The sequence below is a fragment of the Gavialis gangeticus genome, unplaced genomic scaffold (genome assembly GCF_001723915.1).
Source record: "Gavialis gangeticus isolate Ggan-Ray unplaced genomic scaffold, GavGan_comp1, whole genome shotgun sequence".
Taxonomy (NCBI): Eukaryota; Metazoa; Chordata; order Crocodylia; family Gavialidae; genus Gavialis; species Gavialis gangeticus.
The window spans coordinates 1,010,546-1,027,545 of NW_017729003.1; the positions used below are offsets into that span (position 1 = coordinate 1,010,546).

The following is a 17,000-nucleotide window of genomic DNA, read 5'->3' on the forward strand; positions in this document are numbered from 1 at the left end:
AGCCGACTCCTCAATTGTCCAGGATGAATTACTGTAGCATGCTAAAGAAAGGTGCATGTAAGTAGCTGGATATGGTACAGTGTCCAGAGTCCAGCATAATATATTCCTTTCTGAGCATTTCCATTCCCCTATCCAAAAATACATGCATTAGAACGTAGTAAAACCTTTTAGAAACTTCTCTTAGCCAACTGCAGACTTATCTGTTGCCACGTAAGTGCAAAGAAAGGGGTAGGATGTGAACCTGTGTAATAAAAGCGCTTTTTCGCAACTTTGTTTGGTGACAGAACACAAAAGGAAGAATTCCTACGTATACACATCAGATCTGTCTCCACCTTTATAAAACGAATAAAATGGGAAAGTGCCATCTTTATATTTCCTAATTGAAATTTTAATGTCTTTGACACAAAAAGGTATATACATAACATAGCTACGTAACCTTTTCAATTGGACAAGTGTCAAACCCTGTAGATTTATAGGTCAAAACAAGATTGGTCAGGAAAGAATTGTTCCTATAACTGGTAATCTGACACAATGTCCTATTGCCATTCAAAAAGGTCCTTTTCAGTTTATTCAAGTTTGTCTCTGTGGTATTTTTTCCCAGATAAAAAAAATATTCAGACTTTTGTAATCTGTGTATGTTGATCTTCATCAAAAGGTTCATTCTCTGGATCAGAGTCAGTGGTGTCAGAATATCTATAATGATCAGGTTCATTGTCACTAACGTCCGGTGTTACTGAAGTTGAACTGCTAGCCTCTGGATTTGATGGCTCTTCTACTGTTTTTGTGAAAAATAGCTTCACCTAGAAAAGGACCAGAACACAAAGTTAAGGAAACTTTTTTTTTTTTAAATTTACAGACATGAGCTAAAGCTGTACCCCAAAGGCTTTGCCGCCATAGCTATACTAGCCCACACACCAGCCAAATGGTCTGACAGTGAACAGATTCCATACTAATAAAAATGCATTCTTGCCAGTAAAGTTTATTATGCTACCATCCCTCCTAAGTATTAAGCTATCCTGGCAGAGAACATAGTTTTTGCTAGAAATGGTTTTACAGATTCACCGAAGTTAACGGCTGGAAGGGAACTCATGAGACCATTGAGTCCAGCCCTCCTGCTCTGGAATGAAACACTGCTGGGGTTAAATAACCCCAGCAAGTTCAGCACAAGGGGTTTCATATTCCCACATTATGGGAATATGAAACAACACAGCTGTTAAGATTTTCAACTGCAATGACCATTGTTTCTAACAGCTACCACAGCAGTAAGCTATAGATTTTGTAATAAACTGAGTGTACAGAAAAAGACAGTAGATGGAATTGTATTTGATGAATCAAAGGAGCAATCTTTTGGCCACCAGCAATCTTTTGCTAAAATCAAGTCTACGCCAAACTTTCTGATACAATGTTACCTGTGACTTTCATTATTTTTCACACTCCATTTAATATTAATTTGCAGTATTTGTACAGACATGAAAGGTGTTTTATAAGCAACACAGAGATGCTAAAATGTCCAGAGAATTGTTTATTTCCCCTGGTATAAACAAGGGATTCAATTTCATGAACAGAACCAAGTCGATGAACAACAAGTAAAGAATCCCACTCGTTCACCCTGGCACATCAACTCAGGAGCTAAGCTGGTAGTACCAGTTCAGTGATACCTCACAGGGTTGAGGTACTAGCAACACTGAAGACAGTGCAGTTATCAGGTTTTCTACTCTACTCCAAAATGGCTCTTTCAGTTTGAAGGGATGAGCACGTTTATCCTAAATATATCATTCTGAAAGATTTTTTTCAGCATATGAAAAGCTGCAACTATTTTAACTTACCTTTACTGTAATTATTCTAATATCAGTTACTAGTAAGAAACAAAAAAACTTCAAACACTGGAACTTTTGTTAAACAAGGACACATCCACATGGAATTATCCTGTCTCAGTTTAAAAGGGTATCTATCTAACAAGCTATTCCTAGATAATGTAGTACATTGCAAGCTCTTCAAGCTCTATTTTGTTTTTTGAAATATACTGACCTTGAAATTTGGAGAGAAATATCTGTTGGCTTTGTCTTTATTTGCCTTGTCTAGATCATTTTTTGTTAATGTAAGGATTAGATATTCCTTATCATTATCTGAGCGCTCTGTACTGAAAATACCATCAAGTTCCTGATCTCCAACTAGACTTCCATTTTCTACTTTGTCCAAATTTTCATCCAGTCCTATGAAGAATGTATTTACCCAGAAGTGAAACATTTTGTCCTGGTGGGCAGAATGGGGGGGAGGAAGAAAAAAAAAGCTTGTATTAATATTTATCAGTGGCATAACTGTCATGTGAAAATCTATTTACTTGTTTTTGGGGAAAATGGCTTAAACAATACCAAGATGACATCCCATAATAGTCTACTCACTGTTTTAGTTTTACACAATGCAGATGAATCTGCATTAACCATATGGCTTTTCCTCAGTTAAATATTTTTACAGAAGTCATTTTCATTTCTTCCTGAAAGTCTTTTGTAAATCAAAAGTCTAGATCTACAAAGTTGATTAAAACTGAATGCAAGCAGCAAGAAGCGCCAAGCTAACATTTACCTGGAAAAAAAGAGTCATTTAATTCTATATACGCAGCGAAATAAGTAGCTTCTTTCTGAAAGCTGATGAGTATACAGGCCTACTTTGATCAGTAGCACTGCTAATCCACAAAGGGCTCTGTTTTGTAATTAGTATTAGTTTTCTAGGCAACAAAATGCTCTGTTTCCCTTTACTTTTTATATGAAAATACGTGTGGTGGTAAACAAACATCCTTCAATAATAAAATCATCAACAAAATTAGTTTTCCTTATGTAAATCATTTCACTAGTCAAGTGCTTTCTGATGCATGTGATGAGTAGGAAGCCAGGTATTTGCAGAGCTTGTGTACAAAAAAGGAAAACTAATAATTTATAACATTTACTTAGATATCCAAATTTACTGACATTTCTACTGCTCCAACCAAGGTTGCGACACTTTCTTACATATACTGAGTACCTGACAGTTACCTGCAAACCTCCCCCCCGCCTGCATCTTATATTGTACCATAGAACTGCTGCATAAAAATGTAATCTAAATACTTAAACCAGGTCTCAGATTTGTAAATTACCATTCATGTTAAATCAGTGAGATTACATACCCTGTTGCTGGAGGTGTTATAGTGCACTCACAGGTGCTTATTTCACATGCACCTTTTAGCAGGCAGTAACAAAAACTGTCCATGACCAAATTTAGTCTCTGAAGAAAATTAGAAGTCCCCTATGCACATATTTATGTGGTATATGCTAAAAACTCCTGCATCTTTTTCCATATGTGGTTTTCTACATTCTGGACAACCAAGACCAGACCAGACCACAACATATCAAGCATGTTTAGTGGGCTAGGTCCTGGCAATCTCAGACTGCTTCTCACCCTGAAATCCACCATGACAAATGCAAATTCATTTTCCTCTTGAATTTTCTACCATAAAGCCCAAAATGGATCTTCGCATATTCAGAATAAAATGTAAGCAAAAGGATAAAATGTACTCTTACTGAATAAATCTCACTAGAGTTTGGTTAATGCTCAGATAACAACATACATATGTACAAAATGCAAGTTATTTCATGGCTTTAGGGTTTCATTTCTGCAACCCTGGTTGCATTAACCTTTTTTGGCCATTTAACAATTGAAATCACTTTTATATGCATTTATTTAACTATCTTTTAGGCATGTGTGCAGACTGCTATCATTATTGAGAAGAAAAGGCTCAGCTTCTGTCAGAAAAGCAAACTGGTAGATCTTTAGCTGTCAGAACAGCTTTTATGGACAATTAGCTAGCTAATTTTCACTCTAACATGAACCTCTTTTAAAGAGGCTATTAACCATGCCACAACTAGATAGGAAAAAAAAGCTTCAAAAAAGTATCTTACTTACATATTAAAACAAGTATCTTCTATAATGCAAGCAATATTTCAACACTTCTGGAGATAAATTCTTTCAAGTTAGTGAAAATACTCTTTGAATACATCCAAGTTAAAGTCTAAAGCAAGCAAAACTACAATTTTGCTATGATTTTGGATTTCAAAACTGTATTTTGCTAGTTTTGACTTTTTTGACAATATTTTTCAAGAGTCTTAAATCTAGGCCTTGCAAGGTACAGCAGGGGGTGGAAACCTTTATGAAAGATGGGCTGCAGCTTGCGACCAAGCCACTGCTGCAAACTGCCTGTCCCCTGCTCCCAGGACCAGCACTTCCTTCTCTTGCTCGCTCCACCCCAGTCTCTGCTTATTGTCATCACCAAGCACTGTAGATTCTTGTTGCCAACAGCCATGCCAAGGGGCAAATTCAGCAACAAGGGCAGAGAGCACGTAGGTCTGGAGTTGGGCGGGGGCATATCAGGCAAGTGGTAGAGTGTGACACAGGAACATGCCCATATGAGAGTCATGCAGCAGAAAGTAGGATCTTTGGGGAGCTCCTTCTGTGATCCTTGCTGGCATATGCCACTGATCACCCCCTAGCCACCACATGCCAGATCTGGCCTGCAAGCCAGAGGTTGACAACCCCTGAGGAAGAGTGTGTGAACCAGATACCCTGCCAGCCTTCAAGTGTTTCTTATTTCCAGTTCTTAAATTATTCAGAAGGCACTCCTTTGAGAAGAGCAAAAACAGCTGAGCTGCTAGATGAAAAGGATAAAGACTGAAGGGAAAAACAAAACAAAAATAAAACAAAGACAGAACAGGTCAGAGAGACAGTTCCTTGCTACTCTCTGGGAGGGGCACTGATTAATTTAAAAAGTTATCTGGAGAATCTTAGTAGTGTCTGCATTGTACCATGGTAATCTAGGCAACCCACCAATTCTTCTGCAAGCTTCCCACTTTTTATGTTACTTTAATAGAGCATTCAGGGCTAAAACGCCATGCAAAAAATCTTCCAGTTAGCCAAAATAGGATACCCTAAAAAGGCCTGTTCACACAGGTGAAACGTTTGGCTTGTTACCTTAAAAGTAAATCACAGAGTGTGGAAAATCCAAAATGTAATTCTTTTTTTGGAGGCGAAAATCTAACAATGATCTTTTATAGAAGTATGGTGAGGAACGTGGTAACATTGCAAATAACTGCTAGAAGCTCCCCCGAGGCAGAAATCAGAGGCCTTGCCTCCAAGCAAGCGAGCTTTCACATGGTCTTTAGTTTCACGCTAAGAAGTTTTAAGTATTGCAATCTTCTTCCTCTATTCCCTTGCTTGTCTCCCTCTTGGTTTCTACAGTACCATCTGAGCACTTATTTTTATTTCCTTTCCAACCACAGCAATGCAAACAACTTGACTAGCTTTTTGAGATCATAGGTGCAAGGGCACGTGCATGTATTTACGACAAAACACAGACACTTAAAGAAAATGAAGAAGTTGACTAAATTTGTATTTCCTTCTTAAAAATACATCAATAGTTATTGCCAGTTATTATTACTGCTATCCCTTGCTGATGTGCATCTTAGTTTCGAACTCATATTAGGAGATCAGCCTCCTATATTAAGCTATTCAAAGTTCCCTTATTTCACAAGAGACCACACATGTAAAAACAAACTTTCTGATATGGAAAAGGTTGAGTATCGTGGAAGGTTTTGAACAGCATTTAGTTTTTAATAGGAAATCAATGCAGAGCAGATAACCTGAGGAAACATTTATAGCAATGCGTGTTAATGAACAGATAGGTCCTGAGTATTTAGTGACTGATTCTTCTTTTCTAGTGCCCCACTCCTTTTCTATTTTTATGGGCTGTAGTTTTCCAGCCTGGATGTCACAAGTGTTTATTACCTTTACCAGCTCTGCATCCGATGGCATGAGGTTCTGTCAGAATCTCTGAAGCAGATATGTTTATACCATGCTATTTTGGCATAAACAGAGAACAGCAAATTCTGTGGACTGATTTAATCATCCCAGACCTGATGAATTTGATAGTTTAGCGCACTAAAGAGGTAACAAATCTTTCACCATTACTTCAGTTAGTTTCTACTTTAGCCAGCTGCTGACTTTGGTAAGTACTGGATGCACTGAGGAGGTATCTATACTTACATAGTTATAAAAATTACTCTATTGCATGTCTACATACTGCTGGCAATTCAGTTTGTGTTCTTTAGTGAACTGTAGGAGGATTAAATAAGTGGAATATGACAGGACTTTATGGGACTTTAGTATTAGAAAGATCTGAAGGTAAACAAGCACTTGTGCTATTATCTGCAAGCAGCTGTTGGGGACTGCTTTAATAATTCTCTCCCATCTCTTGACTGAAGCTATAAACAAGCCTAATTCAACACATTCTCAGGTGTAGAATCTCCTACACAGGCTCAGCAATATTTTCCCATAGGAAGGCTGGAATGATCCGGCTCAAATGAGGACTGGGCAGGCATTAGGACCTAGCTGCCATCATTGCTTCTTCTTGCCTGCAGTGCGAATCAGGGAACCCTGCTCCAGCCAAAGCCACCTGATTATGGTGCAGCATGGGTAGAGCAGAGTTTTGAAAATGGCTGTGAAAAGGTTAACACTGGACTGCACCCCTTCTGCCAGTTAGCAGGGAGAGAGAAGCTGACAGTCAACTTGAAGCACAATATCTTCATGCTTCTATTCCAGTGAAGAAAATTAGTTTCCTCACTTAAGAGGTAACCCTTGATTATGGAGGGCTGATTGGCGGAGGAAAAGGAAGCTGCATGTGGTATGCAAATAGCTATAGCAGTTTGAGAAACTGGGATAGTTCTAGGGGTGCACCAATAGAGATTTTGGGGGCCGAAAGTGATAGCCAATTTTTAAAGAGGCATATTGGCTGATACCGATCTGATTTCCAATACATAGCCTGGCAGCTTGAAGAGCAGTGTTCAGCTGGTAAGTCTGTTGTGCTGGGAAGGGAGGGGGAAGGGAAAAGGCGCGGGGGAGGGGACAGATCGAGGCCCCTGCAGTAAGGGAGGGAGTGGGGGCTGGGGCAGGTGCTGCTCAGCTGGGGTGGGGCACTGGACCAAGCCATGGCTCATCTGGGGGGTGTGGGGAGGGAGGCCAGCTCTCACTGCTGCACACACTCCAGAAGGACATGGGGGGTGTACCCGTGGATCTGTGTGGGGTGGACTGCCACTGCAGCCTGGGACCGGGTGGGACCTGGGCTGGGCTTGGCAGTGGCACTGGGAGAGGGGTTTGGGGGGCTATGGCAAGTTTTGGGGTGGCTACAGCACCCCCAGCACTGCTGCCACTCACCCTGAGCACAGCCCAGCCCCCACCAGAAAGAGCCCAGTGCAGCCGCAACCCCACGTTCTCCCTCACCACAGAGGTCTTGATCTGTGCCCCCCAGCCCCTTCCCTGCCCCCTCCCCTTCCACCACAACAGACTTACCAGCTGCATGCAGCTCTCTAAGCTGCTCGTTTGCACTCCTCACCGCCTACATGCTGTGCTGCCGCAGTGTGCAGGCATGGAACATTAATTGGCCACAACAAGCAAAATAAAGCCGATTGCCGATACACTCAATTTTCTTTATATCAGTGCTGATGAAATATTGGGCCTATGTATTGGTGCACCTCTAGACAGTTCTCTGAGCCCTATATTTTCATACGGAAGAATTAAGACACCTGGTTTAACAGGTTTAGGAATAATGTTCAATTAAAAATCTGTTAACTCAAACATCAATAATAAATCAGTATGCAGGGCAAATGCAAGACTTGGAGGACCAGCATATAACTTAGTATTTGTTTGGAATAACATGCCTAAGTTATTCATAGCCTTGCCACTCCATTTACTTATCCAGCAATGACTAATAATAACCATTATACCACTCAAAAGATCCATGCATTCAATTATAAAATGACTGTTTGTCATATTAATCGTTTTTCATTTTATAAATGTGTATTTTTCCAGTATATGCAGTTGCCTCTCTCCTAATCTGCTCCCATGTTTTCTTGTCTTTCTGTTATATTAACTTAGATTCTAAGCTCCTCTAGGCAGAGGAAACTACCTCCACTATCATTAAATAACGTATATAAGATCACGCCACTATAAAACAATTATAATTATGAGGGGCAAACAAAGACTTTGTTATAAATGACATGCAAATATTTTAAGTCAGTGTTTCCCAACCAGTGCGCCGCAGCACACAAGTTTGCCATCAGAAATGAACAGCTGAGCCACAGAATTTTGCCATGGTGATGAGCTACAATAAGTATGAGGATGGGGAATGCCTTAGCAGGTGTGCTGTGGAAAACATTTATTAATGCAAGTGTGCCTTGGGCTGGAAAAGGTTGGCAAACACTGTTTTAAATTACTTAAAACACTTATCTTGTATCTCAACTTTCTAATCTCAGCTCCTCAAATTTCCCTTCCTTGTACAGGTCAAAAAGCCTTATTTTACCTGCGACTAAATGGAACACAAATTAAAGTCTCAGGTACCTGCCAGTATTTCAAAAAGGAGAAGTATCCATGTGGAGTAGTACCTAAAATTAGTCCAACACAAAAAAAGCATGATTTTATTTCTACTGTAAAAGTAAAAGGCAGACAATCCAGAATCAAGATTCAGAATTTTGGCAAAAAAGAGATCCAAGGATTCAATTTTTCATTGCCACTTTTCCAAAAATAACTCCTGAATTCAAGATCTGCAACAGAACCCTCCCCTTCTTAAGTCTGCTTGATAGTATTTTCTGTACTAAGAACAAACCTTTTTCAACATCTTGTTCTGTTTGTGGAAGAACTCCACCTTGATATCACCACACACCGGCAATGGTTGAGGGAATTCAAAGTACATATATTTGTCTTCACGTCTTGAGGGTCCTGAAGGGGAGGTGAATATCTTTACTTTTAGCTGGTACACCACAAACTGAGGATCTGCATGGTAAAACACAAAGAGGTATAATTTCCTCATTAGTATTATTATCTGTCAATACCTGACCAAGACAGTTAAATCAGAATAAACTAAAATTTGCCCCCACAAAGTTTTCTAACCAAAACTTCAAACTCAATGACAATGACATCAGGGACTGCTGATGGAAAAAAAAAAAATCTGTCCTGAGACAGTTTTTGCTGGTGAAGATTCAGGACCCCACAACAACTTAGCTTTCATATCTTGAATTGAAACTACAGAGAGAACAGTTAATTATTTTTACACTTTAAGAATATTTAATGTTAACATTATAAAAAAACAACTAATATGAATGTTGCAACAAGTTTTTAGACGTCCTTCTTTGAGGAAGTTTGCATCGTAGTATTTTAAAACATTTGTCTTATACAGTAACTTTTACCTGGTGCAGACAGAAGTACACACTTATAACTAATATGCAGGCTGCTATAATACTGACTAAAACAAAACAAAGTTAAAATATTCCATCACAAGGCCTGAATTTTGTCTGTGACTGTAAAAAAGACTAAAATGCCCAAACAACTCATGTTTATATGCATCCATAAAATCATCATTTTTTGCCATCTTTTGTTGGCAGACAGTTCCTTTCCCTCCTTTTCTTACTAACTAGACTAGTTTAGTTTTTACAGAAACCTGCTGTTGACTCCCCCTACCCCATGTCCAGGTTGCATGTTGCAACAACATCAGTTCAGATAACTCAGGAGGTTATGCTCGTTTCAAATTCCACTGTTAATTGCCCACTACTATAATGCCAGCGCTGAAATAGTGGAAAGCGACTTTCAAACATTAACAGAAAACAAATGCACAGTGCAATTACTACTCTGAAATTTAGTCTTTATGAGCACAAACAGGTGAATACAGGTTTTATATCAAATTCGTTTCAAGACAATTTGCTTACATATATCATAGTTACAGATGATAATCTCATTTATAGACTTTTTTTTTCCTATAAGCCTCTCCTTTAGAAAGAGGGCAGTAGGCATAAAATATCCAGAAGAAGTAACAATTTTAGTCTTGAGTTAGTTTCTCAGCCATGGGATCGTTCCATATGAAAACAAACATATATTTCATAGAAGCAAAACATTATTTTTCAACAGGAATTTTCAAAATATCCACATTCTAAAAAAATCCAAGGATTTAAGATTACCTAGGGCAGAAGATAGCTGGTATACCTCACATTAAATTTTTGAGTGGAAAATGTTTAAATCAAATAGCATCTATTTAAAAAAGGGATAAAGCAAGTTCTCAGCTATGCTACACAAACCTCTATTAACTAGCTTTAGAAGAATGAAAGTGCATGGATCTTGCCACGTTTAAACCCAACAGATTCTAGCAATCTGAAGTAGTTAAACATGACTCTCTATTACAGAAGGGTCGGAAGGAATATTAAGGAACGTCCAAGTCTAATCTCTAAACACATACACTGAAACATGTAGGAATAACGGCCACAAATTGTTAGAGAAGGTTCAGCTGGACATCAGGAGACATTACTTTACAGTTAGGGCTGCCAGGCTCTGGAATGGGCTCCCAAGTGAGGTGGTGCTCTCTTCTACCTTGGGGGTCTTCAAGAGGAGGCTGGACAGATATTTGGCTGGGGTGATATGATCCTGGAACCCGTTCCTGCCTGAGGCAAGGGGTTGGACCTGATGACCTGTTTAGGTCCCTTCCAACCCTAAGTACTATGATCTGACATCCTAAAATATGACAAGCTACTTTTACACTGTATTGGTATAAAATGTTTCTGTTCCAAAGATCCATGTAAAATAGTGTATAGAAATGAATACCTTGAATACTGAGTAAAAAAAAAAAAAGAAAAGATTAATAGTACTTACTGCAAGTTCCGCCACTGAACATTGGAATTGTTTCAAACATCATCTTGTGAAACAGCAGTGCCACTGGTCTGTAATCCAGGTGATTCTTTAACAAGTAGCTATAGTAATACACATAGCGTCTCTGACTGGGAATAGTTACTCCCTAAATAAAAGGGAAGCCCAAAACTTCAAAAATTAGTCAAAACCATTAATTAATACTTCACAGCAACTGGCTCCTGCCTATTACTTTAGAACTTAATTATCTCAACCAGACCAATATGAATGAAAAAAGGTGTCATGGGAGACAAAAATTAAACAGGGTATGTAGAAGTGACTGCAAAATAGTGCAGAAATGCCCAAGAAAGCTTTATACTAGCTAGCTTAGGTATTGGTAGCTGTGTAGTCACAGGAGAAAGGAACCTCAAGCACAGACCTGCTTTACAACAAAACATGCGAGACCACAGTAGACATGACCTTAATGACAATTTCTTTATTACTAGCCCCAAATCCTAGCAAGGTACCTAAAAAATATGTTAGCACAAAGCCAAAATCCAGCAGTGACAGTGAAAAATCATTTTCTTCTTTTCAAGCAGGCAGCCAGTTCACCTAGGCAAAGAGCAAAGCACTATACAAAGAAAATACTAACTTACACCATTCACTCAAAATATCCACACTTATTGTGGAAAAGGTTTTTCAAATCTTGCTCATTACTAGGTCTTGTGCATACTACCTATTGCCAGTTCCACAACTGGTAGGAGGTTAAAAAGCTTCAGAACATGAACTTTCTCATTCTGTATGCTAAACTGACATAAATAGTTAAGAGGCTTGATAGGTTGCACTGAAATCTGGTTTTCTAAAAAACACACAACTTTAGTCCCTTATTAGTAACAGAGTATTTATTGGCAAGACCTCTTGCACTTGCCATATTTTGTTTCTTTTTAGAGACCCACTACAGATATTAAGTTCTCACTACATTTTAAGCCGGTAGTATATTCTAACCACAGTTCCTAATAACACTTTCATTTGTCGTTCTGCAAAATTTTCCCATTATGAAACCCTTTTCAAAAAGTTTCATTAAGTTCAAAATGGAAAGAAGGTAGAATAGGCCACCTATCCCAAAATCCCTGTCAGTGCAGGACTGGTTAACTAAATTACATTTAAAAATACTGAACCAAACATTTGCTTAGAAAAACTAGAGAGTCAAGGAATAATGTAATATTTTAACAGTGATTTTAAACTGAAATGCACCAGTTCAAGTTACAATTTATTCCACTTTTCAGAAAAAAGTTGTAAGTGACAAACAGAGTCAAATTCCCTTAGAACTTTTATAACATACAGTACCTATCCACTCTATATTGTGAAACTGATTAACGTACAGATTCAGGTAGTGCATTTTCAAACTAAAACAAAGAAAAGTTGCAAATATTTCTGAAATAATATTTCATAAACAGGCCCACACACTGGTCTTAATGAACAGGACATAATGTTGAAGTAAAACACTCGGAACACTACCTTTATAAAGCAGCAGCTTTACACTGCAGAGCACAAAGAACTCCTTAAAATGTATTAATTCAGCAAATACCTCCACCCTAAAGAGGTACACAGCATCTGGCCATTAAGTAGTTTTTCCCTTTATGAAAGGGTTCTAAAAAATAAGGCTCCTTATCCTCTAAAATGATCCTACTGTTTCATAAAACTGAATTTTTCCTACAGGACCTAAACATTGGCTTTCTGAAACCTGCAATCTAAACAGCCTAGTCAACACACGAGGTTTTGGGAAAATGTGTTACCTCAAGTAGTTGCCTTATCAAAACACTATCTTAAAGTAGCTTTTAGATCTTCCACTGAACCTGAACTTTAAAATCTGGAAACAATGCAAAATAACAAACAAGCAGCTGAGCCGAGTTTCAGTTTGGGAGGAAAAAAATACTAGTAAGAAGTTTCCTCTTCTTATATCACCTAATTTCTGGAGCAATTTCACCAACATGTTGATGGTGAAATACTACATAAGCCAAGTGCCAGATTGGTATCTCAAACAGAAACCAATCTTTTCTCAGTCCATGTAACACTATACTCCAAATCAAATGGTCTCCGATTCCCAACAGAGACAGCCCTTTATACTAGGGTTGTGTGAAGCTTTGGTTGTCGAATCGATTCAGAGGAAACTCAGCCTGATTCAGTGATCGAATCATCAAATCTAAATTGAATCCGGAGACCCATTAAAAGGTCCATATTGAATTGGAAGCCTCCAAATCTATTCGGAGAGATTTGGTACTGATTCGAAGATTCAGCCACAGACTATATACAGGCAGCAGTCCTCGACAACACTGGACACAGGTGCTTCCAGCTAATTAGTATGTTGTGGTGGGCAGAGGGAAGGGGCACATCAATGCCCCCACAGCAAGTGAGGGACTGGGGCTGGGACAAGCTGCCCATCTGGTGCAGGAGGGGGCATGGGACTTGGGAAGAGCGGTACCCGCCACTGCGCTCCACCGGTCCAGGAGGGCGTAGAAGTGGGTGTGTGCCCCCAGATCTGCATGGGGTGGACTGGACTGGACTGCACTGCACTCCGGGTGGCAAGCCCCAATTGCCCACCACCAAGCTACACTCCACAGGGCAGATGGATCCAGGGCTACGCTCCAGGTGGCTAGCCCCAGTTCTGCCTACCCTGCAAAACACAGCCCTGGCTCTGCACAGAGCAGTCCTGGCTCCACCTGCCCCACAGAGCACAGTGGAGCAGGTGCTACGGGGCGGCTGCAGCCACCCTAAAATTCCCCATAGCCTCTGCCGCCAGCTCCACTCCAATCTGGATGCACGTGCCTGCCCCCATGCCCTGCTGCTGCTTGCCCAGCTGGGGCGGGGAGGAGCAGGGAAGCTGAAGCAGCTTCTGCTGCTGTGCACCGCTTGTCCAAGGCAGCACAGCAGCACCATCCCACACCTCCCTGCCCCAGCTGGGTGAGCAGTGGGAGTGCATAGCTCCTGCTCCCCAGCACTCTCCCCCATCCATCTGGAGCACAGCCTGGCCCAGCCCACCCCACGCGGATCCAGAAGCACACGCCTGCTCCCATGCCCTCCCAGACTGGCAGTTCACAGTGGCAGAAGCCCCCCTCCCTCAGTCCCACGTCTTCCCACCCCAGCTGGGCAGTTTGTCCCAGCCCCAATCCTTCCCTCACTGTGGGGGCACTGATCTGCCCCCCACATGCCCCTTTCCTTCCCCACTCTGCCCACCACAGACTTACCAGCTGGAGGCAGCTATGTTCAGCATCGTTGAGGACTGCTGCCTGTGTAGTCTATGGCCGAATCTCCAGATCCGAATCGGCTGAATTGAATTGGGACAGTGATCTGAATCACCGAATCACTGATCCTCCAAACCGACTGAACCTGAATCAAATATTTACTGCTTTGCACAGGCTTATTATATACCCAAATAGCTATGCTATATTAAAGTGGATTTTTTCAGCATCCTTGAGGAAAGATTTAATGAAGTAGTATCATATTATAAAATACTCAAATATTGCCATTAAGTCTCTGGTATGCCTGTTCTTTCTTGAATATGGATAGAGAAAAATGAAATCTATATTACTCCTTGGAGGACCTGGAATTGTCCAACTAGACATGTTTTTAATATTATAGGTAAGTTGTTCAGGTGTCAATTTTTAGAACTGAACAAAAGAGTAAGTGACACTTGAATGCAAAATCTCAAGTTTCAAAAACACTGACCTAGTCCCTGACTGCTAACTGGTATTTCCTGAACTGAATCGAAGTATGTTGCTGCTCTTTGTTTTTCACTACAGCACAGACAGCATATCAAGAACAGCAAAGCCTTTGCAAGTCTTGACTACACAGTCCTCTGTAGGTACTCCACTGAGGTAGTAATATCAGCAGAAAACTGAAGGTGTAGACAAATTCAGAACACCAAATTTAACAGAAGACATAATCCAAAAGTGCACTGAAATCTTAGACTGGTCTATCAGACATCAGTTCTGATATACTGGATACTGAATAAAGTCAGGTACCCAATCACAGCCATTCTAACATGATTTCAGAACCTAATTTTTCATCTGCTTATTCAGACAGGACTATATTTAACATAATCATGATGTCAACACCACTGGCATCCAGAGCTATTCCTCAAAAGTCAGGTGGAATGGATGGCATACATCCCTTGAAGGGAAACCTCTGCTAAAAACATTTCCATCATCACTTCCATCTAGAACCAAACCTGCATCTATTAAGCTGGAACAGTACATTCCATTTTGGAATGGAAATAAGGAGGTAATGGATCTCCTGAAATAATCAACTCTGATGGTATAAAACACACAATTCTTTTGTCCCTCCCTGCCATCTGCTTGCCTATAGTTAAAAGAATAGGGTACATAACTAAACCCCTTTCCAGGGGAAATGATACTAATTCTATGTAGTATCAGGTATCCGGTAATTTAGACACCCACTTCTAATCTGTTTCCCCTTTCCCATTTTCCTTGAGAAGTGTTAGACCGATTTCATGAAAGAAATGAAAATCCATCAACTTTTATGCAGGGGACTTCACACTTATTCTGCTAGCTCTGAAGACAAAGTATTTAATAAACCAGAATACTTTTAACTAAACTGGAATGGCTCTAGCACAAGACAGGACAACCTGAAAAACTCCCTTTTAAAAACTATATTTTGCCAATGGCTGGAAGGCCTTTTTTCCACCACAGCATTACACAGGAGGAAAAAGGATAAGGTAGGACACTACCCGACTTTTGCCCAGAAAACTGTAACCTAGTTTCAGCATCTGTCATTTGTCTGATACAGTAAAGCATCCTGGAAAGCTTCCTTTTCCAGAATGCTTAAAGGGAGTTGCAATACGAGTACTGGAGACAGTACTCTTGACCAGTTAAGAGTTAAACTTCTTCTTACAATTAGACTACTGCTTGCCACCTACATTATCTCAGTGCCACTAGATCCATGAGTGGATAATTTAATTTTGCACCTTAACCGCAAAATGTATCATTTACTAGTACTTGCACCATTCTCTGAACAATCTACAAACATCTTGGTACCTTGTAATCATAGCACCAAGTAATTTAGCATCAAATTGAAGTGTCAGTTTTCCTTAATCCTGTAAGTTTTGATCTTTGTTCAAATGGGGAAAGGTATATGATCACCTCTGAGCAAAGCTTGGGTCTTTTGAGGCCTTTTACTTAGGACAAGAAGTCTGTTAAGACTGTTGCCTATCAAAAAACTTGAATATTCTCTGGAGAGCAGTGCAGGAGATAAGGCACATCTACAATAGATATATGTATAGAAATAACTTCTGGATCTACATTTTAAGATGAAACCCATCTATAAACAGTATTTCTAATATTAGTTACCCAATTTGGATTTTTTTTTTTTAAATCAGAGAAGGGGAACTTAAGCACAGAAAGCTTAAATTCAAGATTACACAGCCCAAGTTAACTAAACCTTTCAGCTACCAGATCAAACAAAACACAATGAATCCCTAGCATTACAAATTAATAATTTTATTTCCCCCTGTCATGTAGAACTTCATTATCCTTCTCCAAAAATAATTAAAAGTAGCTGTTTTTTAGAATTGTATGTTTCCTGATGTGACGTACATAACTACTTAAGCATATATTCTGTAAGACAAAATATTCAGGATCTGCCTTCCAATTTTATTATGGAAATCAAAAAAACCTGACTGAAGAACACAATTTACATGTGGGTTGCAGGTATTTTGGTCAGAGATCACTTATTTTTTTACAGTGACACCCAAAACACTGTTCAAATGAAGCACGGTACCTGACTAACCATTCTGAAATACCATTTCAAAATCAAATTATTCCAATATGTACATTCAAAAGATTTATATTGAACCCATTTTCTTAATACCCAAAGTTAAGCTTCTTGGGTTTGGGGTGAATTTCTGTATAAGAGCATGTGTGGAGGCAATTAGCCTTTAAAAGTTTCTACCTTTTTTGGGGGGGAGTGTGTTTAAACTTGAGTCACAGAAACAATTCTGGGCTTTCTCTGCAAACCCCAAGGAACTAGATTTGTTTACCAATCTAAAGATCACTAGAGCAGCCATCTAATATGCTAAAAACAATGCTAACCAATCACAGGCCGGTTTAATCTGCTTCCTCATGGATCAGCTAGCCTTGTTAGTGCCTTAAAAGATATCCCAAGAAAGAATCTTACGCCATCCACCCAATAGAATGCAGGTGCTTATTAGAGAGCTAAACACAGAGATGAATATTTTTGTGCAATGTTACAGTAATTCTGAGACTCGCCTCAGAAAGGCCTGAATCCAACATGCGAAG

At 39.7% G+C, this 17,000-nt stretch overlaps 1 protein-coding gene and 1 long non-coding RNA gene across 2 annotated transcripts in view; one reads left to right on the forward strand and one right to left on the reverse strand.

The window, feature by feature from the left end:
* The window catches only part of PTEN (phosphatase and tensin homolog), a 72,393-nt gene continuing 55,393 nt past the window's right edge, over positions 1 to 17,000 (reverse strand). The window contains exons 6-9 of the mRNA XM_019507752.1: positions 10,714 to 10,855; positions 8,684 to 8,850; positions 2,029 to 2,253; positions 1 to 800 (exon numbers count right to left, since the gene is read on the reverse strand). Coding sequence (XP_019363297.1) covers positions 615 to 800; positions 2,029 to 2,253; positions 8,684 to 8,850; positions 10,714 to 10,855 — 720 coding nt within the window. The 3' untranslated portion in view covers positions 1 to 614. The remainder of the gene's footprint in view (positions 801 to 2,028; positions 2,254 to 8,683; positions 8,851 to 10,713; positions 10,856 to 17,000) is intronic.
* The window catches only part of LOC109290927, an 8,062-nt gene continuing 6,000 nt past the window's right edge, over positions 14,939 to 17,000 (forward strand). Inside the window, exon 1 of the long non-coding RNA XR_002095714.1 lies at positions 14,939 to 16,598. This is a non-coding gene — a long non-coding RNA (uncharacterized LOC109290927). The remainder of the gene's footprint in view (positions 16,599 to 17,000) is intronic.